Here is a 22,469-nt window from a genome sequence, read left to right as displayed (position 1 = left end):
TTAAATATTATTTTAATTAGTAAACTAGAAAGTGTTAATTGAAGTTCTCAAATCATGATGTTAAGAAAGAATACTCAGCTGAAGTTAGGACCATTTGCCTAAACAACAAATATGCACAGTGTATAATTTTAAAAAACCCTTCCTGCATGCTAGCTCTCCACAGTTCAATGTTGTACGTTAAGGGTCAGCTTCTCAGCTGATGTAAATCAATGTAGCTCCTTCAAAATCCATGGCATTACACTGATCAACACAGGTTGAGCATCTGGCCTCAGAGTCTGAGAACGCAGTTTTCATCATGCATCTTTGGTTTTAGGCTGTGTGATCCACCAGAGGATAAGGTTTAGCTTATGAATAAACATTTTTACAAGACATCATTAGTTCTTGTTCTTAACTGATAACAAGGGAGATTTAAAAAAAAATGAAGGACCTTTCTACACAAGCCTCCTACCATTGATAGATAGTGATTATAAAATAAAGACACAATCTGCTTTGTTAAAAGAAACATCTGTTTTATGTTTCCTAATATGTTTTCCTTTTATACAAACAGGCAACTGTAATTGTCTATAAATTTCCTAAGTAAAACAAAGGAGAGCTAAATCTTTTCCTAATTACTGTCTAGCTTTATTTTTTCCACTTCAACTGCTTTTCAATTACAATTTATAATTAAATTGTCAAACATTCCTAGCACATTATTCACTTAAATGACAATAAACCATATCAGACTAGAGACAGTTTCTGACTGCAGCATTTCCTGGTTGACAGAGGATGCTCAGCGCCAACCATGGGCTAGCTTAATATCTTTACTCAGGTTAGGTTAACACTTTAGGCCAGTGCCTAGGACTCTGCCTTCCAAAGTCATGTGATTAGATTTTAAAAGTTTCTAGCCCTAATAGTTGCAAATAATAGATTGAAAACATGAGCTGAGTGGAAGTGTTGCAGTGACATCTGCCTGAGTCTTCAGACAGCCTCCAGCAAAAGGAAGAGCAGCAGAGACTAGAGTCAAGGATTAAGCGATGTGGCTCCAAACAGCAAAGAAGAGCAGGCCCCTTCACACTAGACTAGACCCAGGAGGCCCTGTTGGTGGTGCTGCTACTACCCCAGAGTGCCACCCTGCTGCTTGTTGATAAGGAGGGCCACCTTCACCAGTTCAAGAGGGTGCCCTCCCAGCTCCTCTGGATGCTGGGGGATTGGAGAGGAAGGCTCCTTGCTTTGGTTGTTGCCTCCTCCAAGTACAACAAGGTAGAACAGGGGCCCCTGCCACCTCCCTATAACAGAAGGTCTTATGAGAGGGCCCTGGCCACTGAAGGAAGAGGAAGAGGTGAGGGTGAGAAGACAGCTTCTGGCTCTGTTTTCCAGGTGTCCAAGAAGTAAGGTTGTGGTGAATCCACATTCCCAGTGCTCCTGGAGACGCGGTTCCAATCTAGTGCTTGGCACAGCTCAGGGTAGGAATGCAGCTCAGCTGCCTGTTTCTCAAGGAGCCACTTCAGCCCTGGGGGATTCACTAGGGCATAGAGAAGTCCTGGCCACTCCCCTCTTTTCTCCTACACATGCCCCCAGCATCAGAGGGTCCAAAAGGAGGGGCATGTAGAAGCTAATTCAGGGTCTCTGAACCACACAGGGATTTTCCCGCACTGGGGGAATCCTCCCTGAGCAGTTAAACCAGTTCTACAACTCCTTAGAGTCACCCGAGTGGCACAAAGAAGCTGTAGTGGAAACAGCACGTACAGGAGTAATACCCCAGCACCACTACTCCAGCCTTCTTCCTTTGCCCTTACAGTCTGCACATGCACAGGCTCTTGGAGGCAAAATGTAACTCTCAAGTCAGTTTAGATGAGCAACTCTGGTGTGAAAAAATTGTTATCCAGCCCACAGATACTTCAAGAAAGAGATTTACTCTGGGTAGTTTGATACTTCTGCTTGCAAAACGAGAAAGCAAGGAGAAGATTATACATATATTAGACTGCATATATTAAAGTTAACCCTACCTTTTCAAATCTTGGGGGGAAATAAGGTTTGATTATGGTTTGTTTTGCGTCTATTCATCTTTTATCAGTGCCAGTTTGTCCAGGCTTATTACTACCAATAGCTTCTTTCTAATAAACTCAGATGATGGAATTTACCAGAAAGATTAGATGAAAGGTGTACATGAAGTACACTTTGATGTTGCTACATATTAGATATTTAAAGAGAAAACAAAATCCTTTTATATATTTCCCATCTGTTAGTAATCTGGTCGTTGAGAAGCAGAACAAATAACACTATATGCAATGTGCTTAATGTATGTGATGATTACCTTTTAATTGCTCCCAATGTAGTGACTGCGTGACTAAAATGTAAAGAGTTTTAGCCTTCTATGCATTGCCCTAAGGACACTGGTTACCCTCACTAAACACAAACAAGCAGCTGGTAGACTATACACTGGCTCCTAACAGAAAGTTTTGAAAGAGCTGCTGATTTAGTTCATCACAGTGGAAACCAGATACTGGTCACCTCCACCTTCATGTGCAGGTGTTACTGTATTCATGAACAAAATGTTTTCAGCACTAGGGATATAATTCTCATCCAACCAGCTATTTTTAATAAAAAATTAAATCTCACTCACAAAGGCAGTGTATTACTATGCCTGTTAATTACTATCCCACCCTTTCAGATGACTGTTCCTTACAATAAAAGTATTTCACGTCCTTTAAGACACACATGCATACATACACTACCAAAGACAACAGTGCAGTAAAATTCTGATCCCACATACCTGTGGAGTTAGTTTCCCAACCCTCTGTGTTATTGGCTCATTAATCACAACTTCCACTTTGCAAGCATCTTTCTCTCTGGGGATGGAAAACTGCAGGTCATCTTCTGACAGGAAGACAGACTGGCCCTTCATCACTTTCACCCCAAGGTTGACACTGATAAAGGAGGAGCAGACGCATCTCAGGATAACAGCGAGCAGTGGAAACAGACAGCTATTCTCAAAAGGCTTCATATTATTAGGGAAATCCAGTTCCCTTCAACTAGTAAAAGTCCTAAACAAAAGAGGTCTTCTCTTCGTTCTCCAGCAGAGTTTCACCATATAATCAAGGGAAACAACTTTAGTCGCAGGCAATAACGTACTCTATGTTTTCTATTAAGATGTGCCCTTGTGATTGAAATTTGGACAAGGGCGGCTTTCAAAGTGTTCTTGGACTTTAATAAAACTCGTTGATCAATCGTGACCAAAATGATGGATGTGCTTTCAGAGTGCTTTAAATGTCTGCTAATCCTGCAAAAGATAGAGGGAAAAATGGCATGAAGCAGTGAGCATCTATTGAAAAGACAGGCAAAGAGATTTTTCATCAGTCCCACAACTTCAGTTCATGTAAAAAAATGGACTATTTAAAAATGGCACCAATTCACTCAACAAATCTGCTCCTTATATGAATTCCGAGTTGTTCCCGCTGACTTGAAGTGAACATACATACACACAAAATCTGAAGTATGTATAGAATCATATATACAACTACTCTTTACTACTGTTAGCACTGCGGCGCCAACATAGCTATGAGAGACTGAACTGGATTCCAGTCTGACTGGTGTATCAAGACAATAGCTAAGTAAGTTCCAAATGGAGATAGAAATAGTTCTCCAGATTCAATACATCTGAATGAAGGGGGGAGCAGCAGTCTGTTTGTTAAATCTACTACTGCATTGCAATGATATGTTGAAAAAAAATTGCTAGCCTCCAATTTAATAGACCCTACCAAGACCCAACGCTTTATTCTCCCTCCACTGGCTCTGTCATAGCAGGTTAACTGGAGCATGAACATAAGTACAGGGCATGATGTTGCATTACAACATTAAAATTGTTGTTGCTGCTCCTGTCAAAACTGAGAAGGGGTTGACACTGTCAAACTATCAATGGAAAAGGGAAATATCTGTAGGGAAAAATAATTATTTTCAAATATATCAGTGAAAACAAACAATAGGAAATAAAAATTACTTGATGTCTCTTAAATGTCTTAGTTAGAGTTAATCTTCATCCTTCTGAGGTGGATAAACTGAGTACCAGTAAGTTTATTTTGCCTGTGGTTCTTTGAATGACACATTTATAAATGAAAGACCTTTTTAAAGAGCAGCCGTACTCTTTTTAGGAAAAAAAAGTACATCTATCTAATTAGGTGCTTAGTTGACCCTCATCTCCTTAACACCTGAAAGCAGAAGTTAAAATTTCCCAAACTAATCAAAGATGTTTCACAAAGTTTAGAGAATGACAGTATTTTAATTAAATCAGATAAGCTCTTAAACATCTCCATGATGGTAAAGCTACAGGTTCTGACAGAGATTCCTTAAGTTTCTATAAGAAATTTTCTAATACTCTCACCCCTTATTTATACAGAATGTCCAAAGTAATGAAAATTGTACTGCCACCAAAACGATAAAAATCCAGAACTGCGGACCTCTCATTGCCTCACGTCCTTCCTTAATGTCAACAGTTAAGTCCTTGCTAAAGTGTTTCCCAGTAGACTGGCCCAACTGCTCCCCACAATACTGATCAGTCTGGCTTTATATTTTATTGAGCAGCCAACAATAGTTGTAGGAAATTGTTAAACATTATTTACTTCCTACAATACCACAAGACTGAACCGCTCACTTTGGCCTCAATTCAGCAAGGCACTTAAGCATGTGCCTAGCTTTAAGCATTTGCGACCTCAATGGAACTACTCACATTCTTAATATCAGACACATGATTAAGTAATCGGGCCCTCTAAACCTCAACTCAGAGAAGACATAGGGTGGTGGGGTTTTGTTTGTTTGTTTTAATATATATTTGCAACCCTAGAAGCTTTCAGTTTGGGTCTTAAATTATATGCATGGGTCAGACTATTTCAGCAAAATCCAACTATGACAGAACTGGCTAAGAACTTTAAACTAAACAGAGTTTAAACTTTAAACTTGCAAGAGGGACAGTCAAAGTTTTTCATTAGTCCTATAATTGTATGCATTGGTCACTGAGTCCCTACCCATTGCCCTTTGATCATCTTCATTTACTGAAGAAGTTAAAAGTGCCAACCATGAACTTAAGCTTTCACTCTTGGCTAACAACCTGCTTATTCACTTCACCTCTCCTCGAAACTCTCTGTCAGGTATGAGATCTGCTTTTTAGGGAAGCTGTCCAGCTTGAAAACTAACAAATAAATTAACAGTCACCCCCCACTAAATCCCTGGACAAAATATACCAGTCACATCACCAGCAGCCACTTCTACTCTCTTGGAGAACAGACTGATGAACAATAGGAAACAGATTTTATACGAACTCCCATCTATCTTTTGAAGTGCCTTAAAATCCTCTACGCCAGAGGTTCCCAAACTTATTTGGCCTACCGCCCCCTTTTCAGAAAAAAAATTACTCAGCGCCCCCCTTTTCAGAAAAAAATTACTCAGCGCCCCCCTGGAAATCTACCTTCTTTAAGCGAACAAACAGAAAGATGCAGTGACAAATTTGCATTCTTTTATGTATCTATATTTCTACCTACGTCCTACAATATAGTAAAGAAAGATGTGTTATTAGAATATCGCCCACAACATCAGGTATACAGTGGTTTTTGCGTAAGATGGCAAAAGACAACCAAACTAAAATACTAATGAAACTAATAAACTGGGTTTTGTTCTTTGCTCAGCATTAGATATATGTATTTGATATTAAATTGTCAAATATCAAACTAAATTTATCAAGAAATAATTAATTTAAAAAATAATCAATATGCAATTAAAAATCAGTTAATAGTTTTAATTTAGTTTGCCCTTATTTAAATAATTGTTCCTTATTAACACACGCCTTATTTACCAATTAACACAGATGATTCGATAGATATAAATAAATGTTAATAGTTAACAGTTTTTTTACGATTTCATTCCCGTTTTTGTTAATATTGTAATAAAAAATATGACAAATATATTGACTGTACACTTCAAATAGTACTGTACCGACACAAGCCTGCTACAATTTCATTATTAGTAAGCACTAGAGACACAGAAACGTACGGTAGATATGTAAGAAAATTTATAAAAATACTCACGTGTAAATTGCTGTTTTATTGAAACAACAATAATACAATTTGCTTTGTATGTGATCCGTAATCCGTAAAGATCGAAGGTATTGAATATGAATAAAAAATTTAAAATACTTATTGCACTATTGTTAACTGCTTTTTACACAACTCAGAAACAATCTAAATTAGATTTCATACATGTCGCCTATTTATAGTATCATATTGTAAACAAGTCATTACACGCACATATTCCTGCCGATGCATGCTGGACTTCCCGACAATGCGTGACACGCTCGCCTGCCAACACTTGCTTGTTAAGAGCTGTTGGCGGACTTGACACCTGATCGGTTATAATTTGTGAATTTATTTGGAAAATAAAGTAATCAGTACAACTTTAACTCTATGTTACACAACAGATGAAACATGTACGAACGGTTTTCAAAATTTTCGTATATTCTCTTCTTTATGCTTCCACCGCCCCCTTATTTTTATTCAACGCCCCCCAATTGCACCCGAGGCTACTACTGCCCCCCTGGATCGTTCCAGCGCCCCCCAGGGGGCGGTATCGCCCACTTTGGGAACCTCTGCTCTACGCGATAAATATAGCATCAGGTCCTTCTACCCCTTCCCCATTTTGTATTCCAACTCCACACATTCTCCAACCTGGTCAAGTCTGAATAAGAATGTGGGTAGGAAGCACCAAGGTTATGCCCCTACCCACCTCCATAACCCATACAAAGGTAAGCTTGTATACAAACATGTGACTGGCTGTGGACCTGCCTGAGGACAGAAACAGATTCCAAATATATTTCTTCTCTGCTGTGTCCCATCACTACAATATGGTTCAGCGCCATTTCACCACATAATAGTGAGAACCATGATAACAGCTAATGAGCTGATGAGCCTCCTCCTCCTACTGTACTTCAAACGTTGCATCCAGTGTGCTCTACAGTATTTGCCTGCCGAGTCCAATCAGTGGCGCAGTAGGTACATTGTCAGTAATTAGTTAATGTGTACTATCCTTAATTGGATGGAATCAGACTGCTCAGCTGTGTGTCATAGGCCCTATATAGCTAGCAATTCATGGAACTACTTCTTTAGTTCAAGAGGTGGAGTTCTGTGCTTTCATAGTAGGAGGATCCTACTATGATCCTACGCCCAGTATTGATGTGAAGTTCCAAGAGACTGTGGTATCCAACATATGATAATTGTGAAAATTTAGTTGGCAAAGATTTGTTACAGCCTTCATTTATAAAGTATGTTGGCATCTTTTTGGATTAAAAAAGGTGTTATAAGAAATCACTACCACATCAAATTCAGACCAAGTGTAAGTACAGCTCCACTGGCTTTGCTAGAATTGTACTCACTCACACTTGGTCTGGATTTTGACTCCAAGAAGGCAAGTAATTTGCTGAGCTGATTAGAGAACAAATTGATTTATGTTGTTGCAAAGAATTTTTAAATTGTCTGCATTTCAATTGTGCTGTATATTAAGTGTGACTAGGTCAAGCTTTTATATACTGGCACTGAAAATTACTTGGCATATGACTCCCTTTTTTCTATCCTAATGTCCCAATAAGTGCAAGTCAATCAAGTGTCTTCCTTTTCTTAGAAGGGTTTTCTTCTCATGTTACATCATTAGAGGATTAACAGTTTCATGAAAAATATCTTCAAAACTTTGGAAACAACAGATTTTACAAATGTGAACTAATACTTAACCCTGAGAAAGACCAAAACCAAAAGCACATTGCAGTAATGTATTCTGGCTCACCTGATTTACAGAATGTAAAATCCAACCTGAAATATATGCAGTGAAGATTTATGAATGATCATAGTGAATGAGCAAGTTACTCTGTTAAAACTATGGATGCAATAGTCTACATTACTAGCTTCCTTGTAGTTTCACCCATAGCAGAGGCAGGTAGATGCAACTCCTCCTACCACCCACCTAGATGGCAGCTGAAACAAACATTTCCTTTGAAAGCTCTGGGATGTCTTGAATTATAGGATGGAAAGTGGGGCAAAGTCCTTTGATTCACACTCAAGTTCTGATCTGTTTATATGTTGTAAAATAAATTTTCTTTTCCCTTCAAGAAAAAAATCCATATAACATTTTATTTAATCATGGGTAGCCAGCTAGCATTGTAGATGGTGTGTTTCACTTCCTGAGTTCCTACACCTGGTGTTTCCAAATCAGCATTTCCTAACACATACAAACAAGGGCAACCCAGCACAAAAATAAATCACCATCATAAGTGCAATTATTCAGGACATGAATAGAAATATATTCTCTCTGTTCATAACTATGTACCGTATTTTCCGGCGTATAAGACGACTGGGCGTATAAGACGACCCCCAACTTTTCCAGTTAAAATATAGAGTTTGGGATATACTCGCCGTATAAGACTACCCCTCTTCCAACGCACACCAAAAAAAAAATTAAAAAAACATCAGATTTGATTTCAATATGGTAATTTTAATTCAAATGCTTATGACATGCAGGTACTTAGCAGGAAAACTGTCACTTATAAACATAAGGCTGTTTGTCATCAAACATGTAAACATAAAACAGTGCAAGTGGATTAAACTTTTCCTAATTCACTCTAAAGCTGAAAGGAAGGATAAGACAATAAACCCATGGGAGCTGCCATGCTGTTTGTTTTCTAAGCTGTCAACCAAACTGGAACTGATGATGATAGGAGGAAGATAACAAACAAGAGAGAGAGAGCAAGTGCCGGGCAAGTCCCTGGCGAGTTAGCAACGCCCATCATAACTGCAAGCTACGGTATTTTTACAGGTTTTGCTGGCGTGACAGTTTCCCTTTAAAAGCCTTCAAAATCCTCCTGTTCGTCATCTGATATCATAAGTACATCAATGACATCCTGTGATACATTTGTAAGGCAGTCATCGTATGGATCGAATTCCATATCAGATGGTGTGGTCTCAGCTTCGGCTTCCTCTTCATCTTGCCACAAGTAGTCGTCCTCCATACCATCTAATGAATTTGATATGCCACACTTCTTGAAAGACTTGATTACTGTTTCTGCATCAATATCATTCCAGGCTTTTATGACAAACTTGCACAAAACATCCAACTGTGGAGCACGCATGTTTCCTCCTTTTGTGAATGACTTTTCGCCGCTAACCATCCATTCATTCCACTGTTCTTGAATGCGATCTTTAAATGGCTTGTTTAGGCACACATCCAGTGGCTGTACCAACGATGTCAATCCTGCAGGAATAACTGCCGCATCTGTGTTTAGTCTTGCAAGCATTTGCTTGGTGCTGGGAGTTAAATGAGCCCTGAACATATCCCACACCAGTAGACTACATTTTTGAATAAGTCCACCTGGTCGCCTGCTCCATACATTATCAAGCCATAGCTTTACCCCTTCTTCATCCATCCAGCCTTTTTCATTCACATGTACAAAACAACCAACAGGGAACTTGAATTTCGGCATTGTTTTTCTTTTAAAAATAATCATTGGTCTCAGTTTGGCGCCATCAGCTGTGCATCCTAGTACCACTGTAAAACTGGACTTCTCATGTCCTGTTGTTTTAATTAAAATTGTTTTTTCACCTTTTTGATGGACAGTTTTATTTCCAACCATATCAAAATTCATTGGAGTTTCATCCATATTTCCAATACTACTTAACGCATAGCCATGTTTAGTGCGCTGTTGTATTACGTATCGATGGAAACTATTTACTTTGCTATCAAGATCTGCAGGTAATTTTGGGGCAATTTTCATCTTTTGCCTCAGTACCATATTATGCCTTCCCATGAATCTAGTACACCAGGATACAGTGGCCTTAAATCTGTTGCTGTGATCTGGGTTAGATTTGGCCCACTGAAGTGCAAACAAATGTATTTTATTTCGTGTCACTACATAACCGTTTTGGCGATGCTCATTCACCATGTCTGCTACATGTTTTTCGAGTTCTGGCCAATGTGGAGTGCCTCTTCTTAATGCACACTTACCCCTTGGCATACTCTTTAATGCTTTTTCATTTGCTTTCCAGTCCCGAACCATCTTTTCTGTTACTCCATATTGTCTTGCAGCAGCGCAGTTATTATGTTCCATGGCAAAGTTTACAACTTTAAGTTTGAAACTGGCTTCATATTTCTTTCTTCTTGCTGGTGGAGCCATGATGGGGTTTTGACTGTTGGACATTTGTATACTGTACTGTATGTACTGGTGCTATACTGTATGAACAGGTACAGATACTGGTGCTGTACTGTATGTGGTACCCAGTATACAACAACCAGCCAATCACGGCAAGCGATGTACCTTACCGGCGATTGGCTGGTTGTTGTATACAAAGCCTGCTTGGATTGGTCAGCTCTCCCTGCCTGCCCAGCCCTCCCTGTCTCCAAGACTATCAGAGTGGTAGCGCAAACACGCCTCTTTCACCCGTCTGGCCCGCCCTTGTATCCTATTACCTCCTTCTCTGCCTCTCAGATCTCGCACATGCGCACCTGCGCCGCTTCACTGCAGTCCTCAGGAGCGAGATCTGAGAGGCAGAGAAGGAGGTACGGTAATAGGATACAAGGGCGGGCCAGACGGGTGAAAGAGGCGTGTTTTTCTGGGCACAGCGCCGCTCTATCTCTTTTTTCCATACCCCGGGCGTCCCGGACGCCTGCAGCTTGCTCCGCCCTTCACTTACACCTTCCCGGTGAGGCGCCCCCTCACCTCGTCATCGGGCGGGGATGTGGCCGCGGCCATTTTTGAGCTCCCCCCACCATATGCGGCGACCGCAGATTCTCCAGTCCGGCTCGGAAGTTTCAGCACCCGCCCTATAAGACGACACCCGGCGTATAAGACGACCCCCGACTTTTGAGAAGATTTTCCTGGGTTAAAAAGTAGTCTTATACGCCAGAAAATACAGTATATTTGTAACTTGTTCTGAAGGAAAAAAACCTCCAAATGTACTTACTTGCAGTTTATTTAAGCAGCTACTTAATCCATCTGGACATCTTTTTGGATTTCAATGTATTTACTAATCTGAATGGTTTCTACAGTACATGGTGCTTTATGGAAAAATAAAAGGTGACAAAGTCTCCACAGCTAAGAAATTACAGCCCAGGAGCCCAGTCATTCAAACCCTTAATGGGATAACTCACCTGAGTAAGGGGCTGCAGGATTAGGCATTAAATTACCCTACACAGATGGGTAATGGATATTACTAACAATTTAGTCTGGACACCTGTTGTTGAAGTTTGGCATGTATCTTGCCGTGCCAATTATTAGAGTATATCAGCTGTAATCCTGGTATCCTTAGAATGACACCTCATCCCAGCCTCTAAATAGCAATTAAACGTACCTATAGTGAAGACTATTAGGAATCTTCCCTATTGCCATATTCTCTCCTTGCTAGAGGACATTGGCAGTGGGAGGGGTAGGTCAAGGAATGCAATGAGATAATTCCCTGGCTTCAGTCTTGAGGAGAAACTTCTAGGCTGAAGACAGAAGTCTGCAGAGGGAGTTGAAGCGATAATGCCAGCTCTAGCATGGCCTTTCCTACTGCACTTTGTCCATTCGCAAGTGCTGCCACGCTGCAACATTTAAAGCTGTGCCTCGACTGCCAAAAGACAGAATGTTTCATCTATGCAAGCCAATGCAGAACGAATGAGGCACAGCTACTATAGAACTGGGACTGCTTCTCACCTTCTGAACCTTTGCCCAGTTACAGATAAGCTGCCAATTTCTTAAGACACAGAGGGTTTAGGGAGGAAGAACATGATTACTGATATTTGGGTGTGACTAGAACATTAACTATCCTGTAGCACTTTGTCAATGACTGCAAGGGGTCAGGCCCTCAGGTTTACATCTGACCCAACTGATGGCATCTCCGGTAGCTCAGCGCTCCCTAACACCAAACAGGTCATTGGTTCACACTGAAAACTTTTCTTTTAATCCACAGACAAGATACAATCAGATACAGGGATGAACTGATAGATGTGTCCCCGGAAATATTAACAGAACCCAACACTATTTAGCTTGCAAGATAATGGAATCAGAGCCTGGGCAGTGTGATTGCACTATGAGAATTATTTAAAAACGGATATTGTTTGGAAACATTATTGTTTACTTTATGTGCTGCCTGTGTGCCTGCAAAAGAGAAAAGCCCAACTCTCTCTCCAGATAAGACGCATTTCCAGAGTCTGGGTCATAATGCTGCTTTCACCCACATCATACTTACGTGTACTTCTTGACTCTGACTAAGAGTGAGCTGATCTATTTTCTGTGCTCCTGGACACTGTTCCATAAAGTCAGGGCAATGGCACAGGTAAATTTGCCAGAAGCTGGGAATGGACAACAGGGCATGGATCACTTGCTGATTATCTGTTCTGTTCCTTCCCTCTGAAGCAGGCATTGGCCACTGTCAGATGACAGGATACTGGGCTAGATGGACCTTTGGTCTGACCCAGTATGACCATTTTTATGTGCTCTCATGCAGAATTAGTTGCCCTGTGTCAAATAGTAAGGAGTGTGCATGTGTAGGAAGAGGGCTAATCAGAATTAGGCAGTTTTAGCCCATTACCCCTGGAAAATATGAGTGAAGAACTTGGCTTTTTTATGGGAGGGTGAGGGGCAGAGTGTGTGGAGGAGTATGGGATAGGAGGCTTCTTCTCTTTGAAATGCTGGATGATGTTGTCACTGCCTGTTATGGGCTTCTTTTAACCAATTGTACCTGCAGGTGTAACACGGATAGACCCCAGTTGTTGGTGGGTGGGATTGAACCTGGGAAGCTTAATGCATGAGCCTCTACCACATGAACTAAAAGCAAACTGGCTGTTAGCTAAGGCTGTAGAGCAGACTCATTTTATCTCTCTCTCTCTAAGTGGTCTCGGTGCCACTAGATGGGACACAACACCACACCCAGAAGGGTGTGTGAGTTACAGAGGCACTGCTTTTATATCAGTGCACACATACACTCCAGATGTTCCTTGTCACCCTTTTGTACATTACAATGCTGTCTCTTTGAGTCTTTAAGAGCAGTAACCTTGGGTTTTTCAGACACTTACACCGTGGCTGCAAAATGAAAGGACATAAGGAATCCTTTTTCATTATACAAAAGCATGAAAATGAAAGATATCAAAGTGAGAGCCTTGAGCTTGATGTTCTCTGTTCAGAATAAGGCCAATTTTAAATCTGGGAATTATTACTGCAAGTCATTTGAGCAATCAGTGCATAAAATCATCATAAAAGCTGGATGCCTTGTCTCAAATCAACAGGAGCCCAAACATTATTTTGAAACAGTCTGCTCCTAAAAATTTGTGCCATTCTTAAATGCTACCAGGTGTTGCTTTGCTAGAAATATACATTCTAGTCACTACAAAAGCATATCTGAAATATCATAGTATCCTTCCAAACTTGTATGTTATGGAAACTTAATAAGGCTCAATCTTTCCCTCAGATACACCTGTGCAACTCTCACTGAAGACTACAGGAGCTGAGCACCTGTTCTGAGGGAAGAATTTGGCCCAAAAATGCCTTAAATCCTGCTGTTTGATTGTGGATTTAAGACAGTCTTTAAATAACCAATATGCAATTTAAAAGAATCTGTAGGAAATATTCCTGCATGATCTTACTTATTTAGGCCTTGTGAATGGTACAGAAAACTTTGTGCATTCTATGGGTCTGATTCTAATCACAGTTAATCTGATGTAAATCAGGACTAACTCCACTGACTTCCGTGGATTTATACCAGTATAAAACCCACCATAAATAACATCAGAAATAGGCCCAATGGCTCCCAATTACAGTACAAAATACCCTACAAAAGAACTTTAATTGCCGAGGACTGAAATCAGTGGGAGTTGGATCAGGCCATAAGATCTGCAGTGTGTGTGACAAAATCTCTGGGTGCCTGGGAGTTTTCACTTAGCAATCGTATTTTTTAAAGGGAGAGGGAGAGTGGGTAGAGGGTGAAAGTAGGTTTGGTTTATTTGTAATGAACAATATTAAGAAAGATTAATGTGTAGTAGAAAAAAACATATTGGAAAAAACAAAGAAATTTAAAAAACAAAATAAGTCCTAAAATTCCTTTAGGAAAGAAAAAGATTATTACACTAGTTAAAACTTAGCCAGGGGCAAAGGCAGGGACTCAGCTTCTAAATTATGTAGCTGTCACCTTAGACCATGCAATTAACACAAGCTCTGTTCTGGCCAGTTGTTGTTTAATGTTCTAGTCCCATTCACCACAAAACACAGATTAGAGGCCATACAGAAACCAGATACTTAGCATAGTTTTTTCACTGCATTTTGTGATGCTAGAGAACAATCCCCCTCTTTTTTCCCCCTTTTCAAATAGCCCTTATCTGTGTATGTAACTCCTGCATGTTACTTGACATAGCTAACAATCAAAGGACAATAAGTATTTCAGTGCATGAGGCTTTAATTATTATTTCACAGCAATCTTCTTTCTCAATCAGGGAAAACAGCCCTAAGACAGAAAACTGTATCCAATATATCCAGGTCTTCCTTGTATATCCCTCCACTGCCACTCTGACTTAGACCACAGAACCTAGAGTTGGAAAGGACCTGCCCTTTTTGCACTACAGCTTATCAGTACAAGGCTGAGTTATGACAACAGACAGGCAACACCAAAAATGCCAATGATTCCCTGTTTCATCCACACTTTACTTGTTTTATGTTTGTTGAATTATTCAATTTACTGAATATCATACCCTGACATACCACCATGAAAATGTCTCCTGAAAAAAATTATGCATCACCCAGGCAAAGCTACACTATTTGAGGATGAAACTGAATTTGCTTTCCGTAATAGCTCGGTTCTGGGCCTCTCCCAAGGCATGTTGCCAATTATACTCTACTGTACTTACTTGGATTTGTTTGTTTTATAATGTGTAGTCCTAGTGGGAGGCAAACCCATTTCAATTAAAGTCTCTCACACTCTTCATGTGTTTAAAGAAGTTAGATGTACAGCGGCTGCCCTTAAAAACTTGCCATTTCCCCTAGGATAAACACAGATATGGTTGCTTCATTGTTTGTGGAATTCCCCAATCCTAGCAGTGACTGAGGACATCCAACTACAAATAATAATTGCTTTTCTAAAGCAACGGGAACTTTTTCAAGGGTCTCCACTGTGGAGTGTTTAAAAATGTATCCTGAGTTTATTTTTTATTGGGAAATCGTCAGACAGCATTAATTCTCAAGTCACTAATTTTCAGACTTGATTGTTCTCAACATAATACCACAACTGTTGTGTAGTCAGCAATAGTTCACACAAGCCTAAGACATTAGACTGTTCAAGAGAAGGAACGTTAGCCTGAACACTAAAGTTATACATAGCATCATAGGATCTTTAAAGTTCTACCAGGGCAGACACCAGATAGCAATGGGGACATATCATATTTGAAGGATAGCTGAGCCTTGTATTATTGCACTGTAATGTCAGTAATAAGCACACGAGCTTAAATCCCATTGTTGAACTCAAACCCACAACCTGCTGGGCCTGGGGTGACAGCTCTACCAAGAAAGAAGCATTGTCAATACTGGAGAGTATATAAAAAACTGAAGAACAGAATGCAGCATGGAGAGGGGAGGGGAAAGAGAGATAGAAAAGGAGGACATGGGGGAAATAGTGAAAGGAAAGAGGAAGGGATCACAGAAATTGAAAGAAAGGCTGTATTTTCCAGTAGGTACCTCAATGTCCCTTGTTGAAGCCTAATGACTGGTCTAAATGGGGAATTCACGGGGAAGGCTTTGCAAAATAGCAAATGTGTGAATTTAAAGCTCAATAGCTATTCCACAAGTGTATGGACACTTTCATTCTGCACTAAAAGTGCTTAGTCTGCTTCAGAAGTGGATTTACCAAAACCTCTCAAAGCACACCAAGGGCAGAATAAGAGCATCCAGACAGGGATCTAACATGGAATAGCTATTTAGCAATAAGTATTCCACTAAGCAATAAGCTATTCTGGGCTTTTCCCTGTGTAGACAAGCCCTGAAAGTCCTTTTATTTCTACCACTTCAACAATGAGAGATTCCAAGGACTGGATGGGACTCTTCCTAAGAGAGCAGTGCTCCATTCCTTCATCATCAAATAGAGCTCCTGGAACTTTGTAAAAGATAGACATAGAAAGAAACAAATGTTCTCTAAATCAGGAACAGATACTTTAAACTTATCTAAACAACCCAGTCCTCTTAAAAAAAAAAACACACAGCATCCCGTACAGTCAACAGTGCATTGTTAAAAGGGCATTGTGATTAAGTAGGTCATAGTTTCTGACTGAGACTAACAACTTTGTCTTCCACACAGCTCCTTTTAGTGCATTGTTTCTCTTTAAAGTGCCAAATTTATTTGTTCATACTGTTAGAGAGTTTTAAAACTTAGACATAGAAGTTGCATTGTTAAAAAGAGAATTATCCCAAAGATAATTGTAGAGACCAACAATTAAAATCTGCTCTTGTGTTTTAATGCATTTGACTCCCTACAGTTAATTTCTAACTGCTGGATTGCATTGCACAGATACTGTAAATATTTTCCACCAAAAGGTAACTGGGAGGTTTCTGTCTTCATTTCATTTAACCCCAGAGAAACAGCTTACTCACAAGAAGCTGGGAATGTAAAGATGAATCCATTTTACTGGGTCTCTTTTCTTATTCAGGTTCCCTGGCTGGTTTTTCAGAATCATTACACATATAGAAAGCAACATTCTCTGAACAGTCATACCCCCATGGTACATATATTCATTATGAATCGGGGGGCCCTTAATGTGAATACCATATACAAATATATAGCTTTATCTTCTTGACAGCTGTCTGAAGGAAACTATATATTCCAGCTTCTGGGATAATTTGATTGGTGTCACCGGTAAAATATTACTTTCCACATTATTCTCCCTTCATCTTTTTTAATCTGTGTGGAATTATACACTGACTGAATTCCTCTGCCCTCAAATGGGAGCATAATGTTATTGTGGAAGGTTATTTGTAGGGATGGGCAAATCAGTTTGGGAGAAATAGGAATCTTTCCAAATCTTTGCCCATTTCCCAATCACCCACCAAACTTTTTGGAAAGTTTGAAAATCAGTTAAAAACTCCCCCTAACTACTCTCTCCCCAGCTATATCGTGTATGTAATTATAGGTCCTCTTCTAAGAGGTGAAAGAGTAACCTGGGGGAAAATGGGGTAGGGACTTCATTTTGCCTTATTCTGGGTCCCCTCACCAGGGAGTGGGCCATGCCTCACTTTTGGTGACAAAAGCAAGTAGCCCCTCCACTGGTCTTGCTGGTATCCCTGTTTTAGAACTAAGTGACACTCTGGAACTGCCTTTCAACATGCTAAAGGACTATGAAATCCTGGAGCATGTGTGATCCCTCACTTCCTTTTGTGTAAAGCTGGCAATTCTTATGAAAAGGGAGGGATATTGGGCACTCTGGGTTTTTACAATCATGCTATGTGCTTACTGTGTGATCTTCAAGCAAGTAATTCTGGTAGAAGAGACTAAATAATTGTTTAAAATAATGCATTCACCTCTGTAGGTCAATCAGAATGTGCAATTATTAACAACAATACTATGCATGTATACAGCATCTTTCATTTGAGAACCTCAGATTGCTTGCAAAGAAACTTAAAGTGTTGTTATTCCTACTCCATGGGTGGGAGAAAATGAAGCACAGAGCAGTTACTTGCTTGAAGGTCACACGGTAAGTCAGTAGGAAAGTCAGGAATAAAGCCCAGGTTTGCTCACTTCCTGCTCAAACCACTAGACGACACTGCCTCCCTTTACAGGATACTCACTACTGTTAACACTCAAGTGTTCTAAAGCTGATCTTTTTTGGAAGGGCCCATCAGAATTATTCCAGGCTGGTAAATGTGGTAATTTGGTAACAAAAAAGTGTAATGCATCATTCGTTAGCAATGTATCTATCTTTTATATATATAAATAAATTTCTTCACTGTTCAAGATGTTTGCATAGGGCATCTCCACTATGCCAACTTCATGTATTCACAAGATGGCTCTAGGCAGCTGGAGAATACTTTTATATGAAAATCATATGGAACACAGCTGCAGTTTATTTTCACAGCCAGCTTTCAGAGCCGTTTGAAACGCTGCTGCAGGCATCACAATAATGGCAGCTATAGACAAAATAAAACATTTCATTATGCCTAGTCAGGTTTTTCACCTAGGTGCATAAAAGGCAGATGAATCGTTCAGAGGATCTCATGTTACAAATTGTGAAGGAGCTGCTGCCATCCAGTTCTGCACAGACCACCTACCTACAATAACTGGTTCCACAGACAACTATATATAGGAGAGAAGGTTATCCTTGTGCAAATTAGGCTATTGCAGAATCACTGATCATGGTAAATAGAGCTGAGTGAATAATTCTGAGTGAACAATTTAACTTCTCTTTCTGCTCATGGGATATCCACAAGCAGAGCACCACTTCTAGTTTATTCACTATTCAACTAATAATGACCACTTGGTCATGACTACTTTAAATGACTATTTTAAATGTATTGCTTAGATGTGATTGGTCAGATCAAATGTTTCTTTTCCCGGCACTGGATGAGCTCACATCTGGTGTAAACGCTGAAATTCACTTACCGTGAACATGTGGACTATTAAACTGGATCGCTTGAATTGCTGCAGAAAGTGAATACAACATATTAATGAACACAACTGAGGCGTATTCATTTAAAAATAAATTAATATCCATGGATACTTTTTGCTGCATTATTTGCCTATTTTTGCATAGAACAGAAATCCCCACAGTAGAAAAAAAGTCTCAAAGCTGAAAGGCCTCAGATATAGGATTAAAATCCAAACCAAGTCTCCGCAATGCTGTATATCATCAGCATACAGTCATTCCATACACTATAGTCAGCTAATGGGGATAACAGTGTGGGGAATTCATTTTCTGGGAAAGTTCCCTAAACATCAAGAATATCTCCCTTATTCTGGCAGAAATTCACCCCATACAAGAAAGTAATTGGTTTCTAGGCTACTTGCATTACATTTTATCCTTAAGAGAGGGGTTGCTATTTTTACATAGGCAGGGGAGGGAAGCAATTAAACCGCTTTACAGTCTTCATGTGGCGATCATGCACCCACCAACTTCTTCATATAGTTGGTATTAAATCCCAGAGCACTCAATTAACTTCTAAACAGGGTTTTACTTAAGATCACAAGAAGACTTTAGAGCAGAGGCTTTTATTCTATGTTTGAGTACTGGGTGAAAACATCCCCATCATAAACCCTTAAAAATGTTAGGGAAGGATCATAATGGAAATGCTGACAGAGCCTTAACTACAATGGACGTTAGTGGACACTGTTAGAATGAGAGAGAGAAGAAAGAGGACAAGTGAGTTCAGACCATAAGCTCTTTCACTACTTAAGCACAGCTGCAGCAGCAGTAGAGCATGGTCAAGTGCCAGTGCTTCATATGGACATATTAGGTCCATGGTAGCACTGGAGATGCATTTTGCTCATTGCACCTAGCAAATTATGCAGCACTGAATCAGTTAATTGGCTCAGTTAATAGACTTCCCCAGATCATAAATACCAAAACGTTTTCTGAATACTCCTTTCAGGATGTACTGTGTAATTATCAGCAGCAGCTTGGCTTATTAATGCATCTCAACACAACACGGAATGAAGGTGAACAAGACACAACCAGAAAGTTGAATGTTGGAGATTAGTTCTGTATCAATGCAAAGAAAGAGCAGAGCAAAGCACTTCCTTAAAATATTACAAATCAATGTCTGTAGAATTCAGGTCAAGAGAAGACAGCTATATGAATACAAACAAAAAAAATGTTAAAAAACTTAACTCAGATTTCTACTGCAAAATAAAATACTGTATATCCTTAAAATACGCTTTAAAAACCCAGAATCTCCCAGCTAAAGCAAATATATCTATCTGAAGGGCTTTACTTTGAATTCTATTAACATTAAAAGCATGTTCAGGTTTTGGTACCACATCTCTCTCTTTTACTGTGCTTCACTTAAAAGAAAATTCAAAGAAGCCTTGCTAAACAACACATTCAAACCCTTGAGTTTTAAGAGGGAAGTAACAAAATATAAAATTATAAAGCTTTATTAGTGTACTGGTGGTGGAATAAAGACAGTTTAGAAATACATATCAATTAGTAAAAAAAATGCATTTTAAGATAATATGATTCACTTGGAATCTTTCACTTCTAATCTTTAAAGGTAGTGGTAAACTTAATGCCTCTTTTCCATCTTAAATTAGAATGAATCTTTCATCCTGAATACTGTAAATATTGTCTGTATGCCTTGTTGCAATGTTCAGTAAAGGCACTAACTAATACTACAAGCATAAACGCTACAGCATTCAATTCATACAACAATATATTCAATAGGAGAGGGAGGACACAGAGACGGTACTTACAGGTAGCAATATTCCGTCAGGAGCTTGAAGACAAGAGGATACTGGTATAAGAGGGATAATGAAAGTCACTGACCCAGTAATCTGATTTAAAGGGCTTGCAGAAAGAGAGAGAGAGAAATCCTATGAGGGGGCGAGAGAGAGAGAGAGAGAGAGAGAGAGAGAGCTGAAATTCCAGTCTTTCTGGTCAGCTTGGTTTTAGTTTTCTTTGTACTAAAAATCCACATTAAAAAGTCTCTTTGCCATAGTTGCTTGCCAAGCTGCTGCTGACTTGAAAACTTCCAGAGTACAAAAGCTCCGGGGCTTCCTATGATAAGGGCATTCTAAAGATGCCTTCGAATGTTTACACTAAGAAATGTTTCTCTGGCAATGAGCCCCAGATCTTTCCCTTCTGCTAGTTGAGTCTGCTGGAACGAAAAACTGAGCTCCTGGCTGTTCATTTCCCTCCCCCCACCTCCGGTTCTGTTAGACTATTTTGTTTTTCCACTATCAGTTATGTGCTAAAGCTTGATCGCAAATGGCTGTGGTAGAAATCTCTCCACCCTAACCCCTTCTCCACTAAAGAAAAAGAAAAGGTCTTTATTCAAATACAGATTAGAACATAGCCTCCATAAAAGGATAACCAGGAAGTTCTTGAGCTCATGTCAGCATGGCTAGTAAAATTAAAATCAAATACATTATTATTGTAATGTGTTTAGATTACTGACAAAATAGATTCTTTCCACCAGTTGAAATATTTCAACTGGCTGAGAGTGAAATTCATATTTTAGTCCAAATATTAAAATTAAAACGTTTGTTGCAAATATTCTTCCAAATTACAATAAAATAAAGATCAGTAATGAGTTCAGATTCTCTCTTCCCCCTCCCGCATCTGAAACTACAGGAAATGGAAGGAGGATTCACTGGGCCAAATCTGGCAAGGTGTTGAGGCACTTAGTGCCTAAAGGGACTGGGATCGATGTTCCCTTAGCCTTTCGTCTCTAGGCTTACAGTTAGAATCCCATCCAAGTCAGAAAGGACTAAAAGTTCCTGCCATGTGATGGCTTTTTGGTGCCCCACGACAAATGAGTTTAGTGGTCTAACTCCTGTTTCCAGTGGATAAGGGTCCACGTTACAGAGCCACCACCCTCACAGTTAGCATTAACTGACACTGTGTTGTCAGCCTCAGCAGAGAGGCCAGCCATAAAAGAGCATGGAGACTGAAATACTCTCTCAGTTCACAGTGCAGGGTGTTCCTCTAAACCAGAACTGAAACCCATCAGAAGAGCCCAATATGGGAAGCTTGCATTGCCTCTGCTACACCCAGGCTTTGGATAAACAGAAGACTTATGGCTCCAGGATTCACAGTAAACAAGCTGAGGGTCAAATTCATCTCTGCTGTAACCCCTCTAACTACCATGTATTTGCCCCCCATTTACTTCATGCTTAATTTAGCCCCCATGTAAGAAGCACATTAAATACACACAAACAAAAGTGATCAACATATTCTAAACATTAAAAACCCTAAAACTATTGTGAGAGAAAAGCTTCTGCAGATGTTCTTGTTGCTCAAGAGGCACAACCCAGAGGCAGATGAAGAAAACAGTGTTAAAAATTAAAAGGGACCAAAAAAAGCCCTGCCAAGTGGATTGTAATATGATAAACAATTTGAGCAAAAATTGTTTTAGGAAAAATACTAGGCAACAAGTTTTTAAACTTCAGACTTCACTCTTGTGTCCTAGTGGGGAAATGCCCTGGTTTTCAGAATGGTAAAAACCTTCAGATTTTATCACTTTGCAGTAAAATTTGGAATGAATATCTTTCTCTTATGAGTCACATAAATGGTTTCAGTTAATTTGCTTCAGCTGTTGAACATGTCTGCTCACTAATATTTTACTTCTAATTCATGGTGATGGATGGTCTCTCTGCTTTGCACAATGCCCATGTCTGTGGTCTGGTTAGTATCTGCAGAACTGCGATACAGGTATGCTGACCAAAAGTGCAAGTTTCCTAACAAGTATGGTTTTAAGGAGTAACATTATCATCTCTGGCCAAAATCACTTCTAGCATAAGTGG

At 39.7% G+C, this 22,469-nt stretch overlaps 1 protein-coding gene across 17 annotated transcripts in view; it reads right to left on the bottom strand.

Moving 5' to 3' along the window:
• Nucleotides 1-20,925, bottom strand: part of FREM1 (FRAS1 related extracellular matrix 1) — a 102,017-nt gene extending 81,092 nt beyond the window's left edge. For 4 of the 17 annotated variants that reach the window (XM_024106159.3, XM_024106161.3, XM_024106160.3 and 1 more), the window contains exons 1-2: nucleotides 20,418-20,913; nucleotides 2,753-3,259 (exon numbers count right to left, since the gene is read on the bottom strand). In XM_024106159.3, the coding sequence (XP_023961927.2) occupies nucleotides 2,753-2,983 (231 nt within the window). In that variant the 5' untranslated portion in view covers nucleotides 2,984-3,259; nucleotides 20,418-20,913. Of the gene's footprint in view, nucleotides 1-2,752; nucleotides 3,260-18,611; nucleotides 18,651-20,417 lie in introns of all 17 variants that reach the window. The other 13 variants (XR_006174465.2, XR_010588657.1, XM_042850520.2 and 10 more) reach the window with 7 other exon arrangements.
• Between the last annotated feature and the right edge of the window lie 1,544 nt (nucleotides 20,926-22,469).

The sequence above is a fragment of the Chrysemys picta genome, chromosome 6, assembly GCF_011386835.1.
Source record: "Chrysemys picta bellii isolate R12L10 chromosome 6, ASM1138683v2, whole genome shotgun sequence".
In the NCBI taxonomy this organism is placed as follows: Eukaryota; Metazoa; Chordata; order Testudines; family Emydidae; genus Chrysemys; species Chrysemys picta.
Note: the sequence above shows the minus strand (reverse complement) of the source record. Positions and strands in the feature narration are given on the sequence as shown.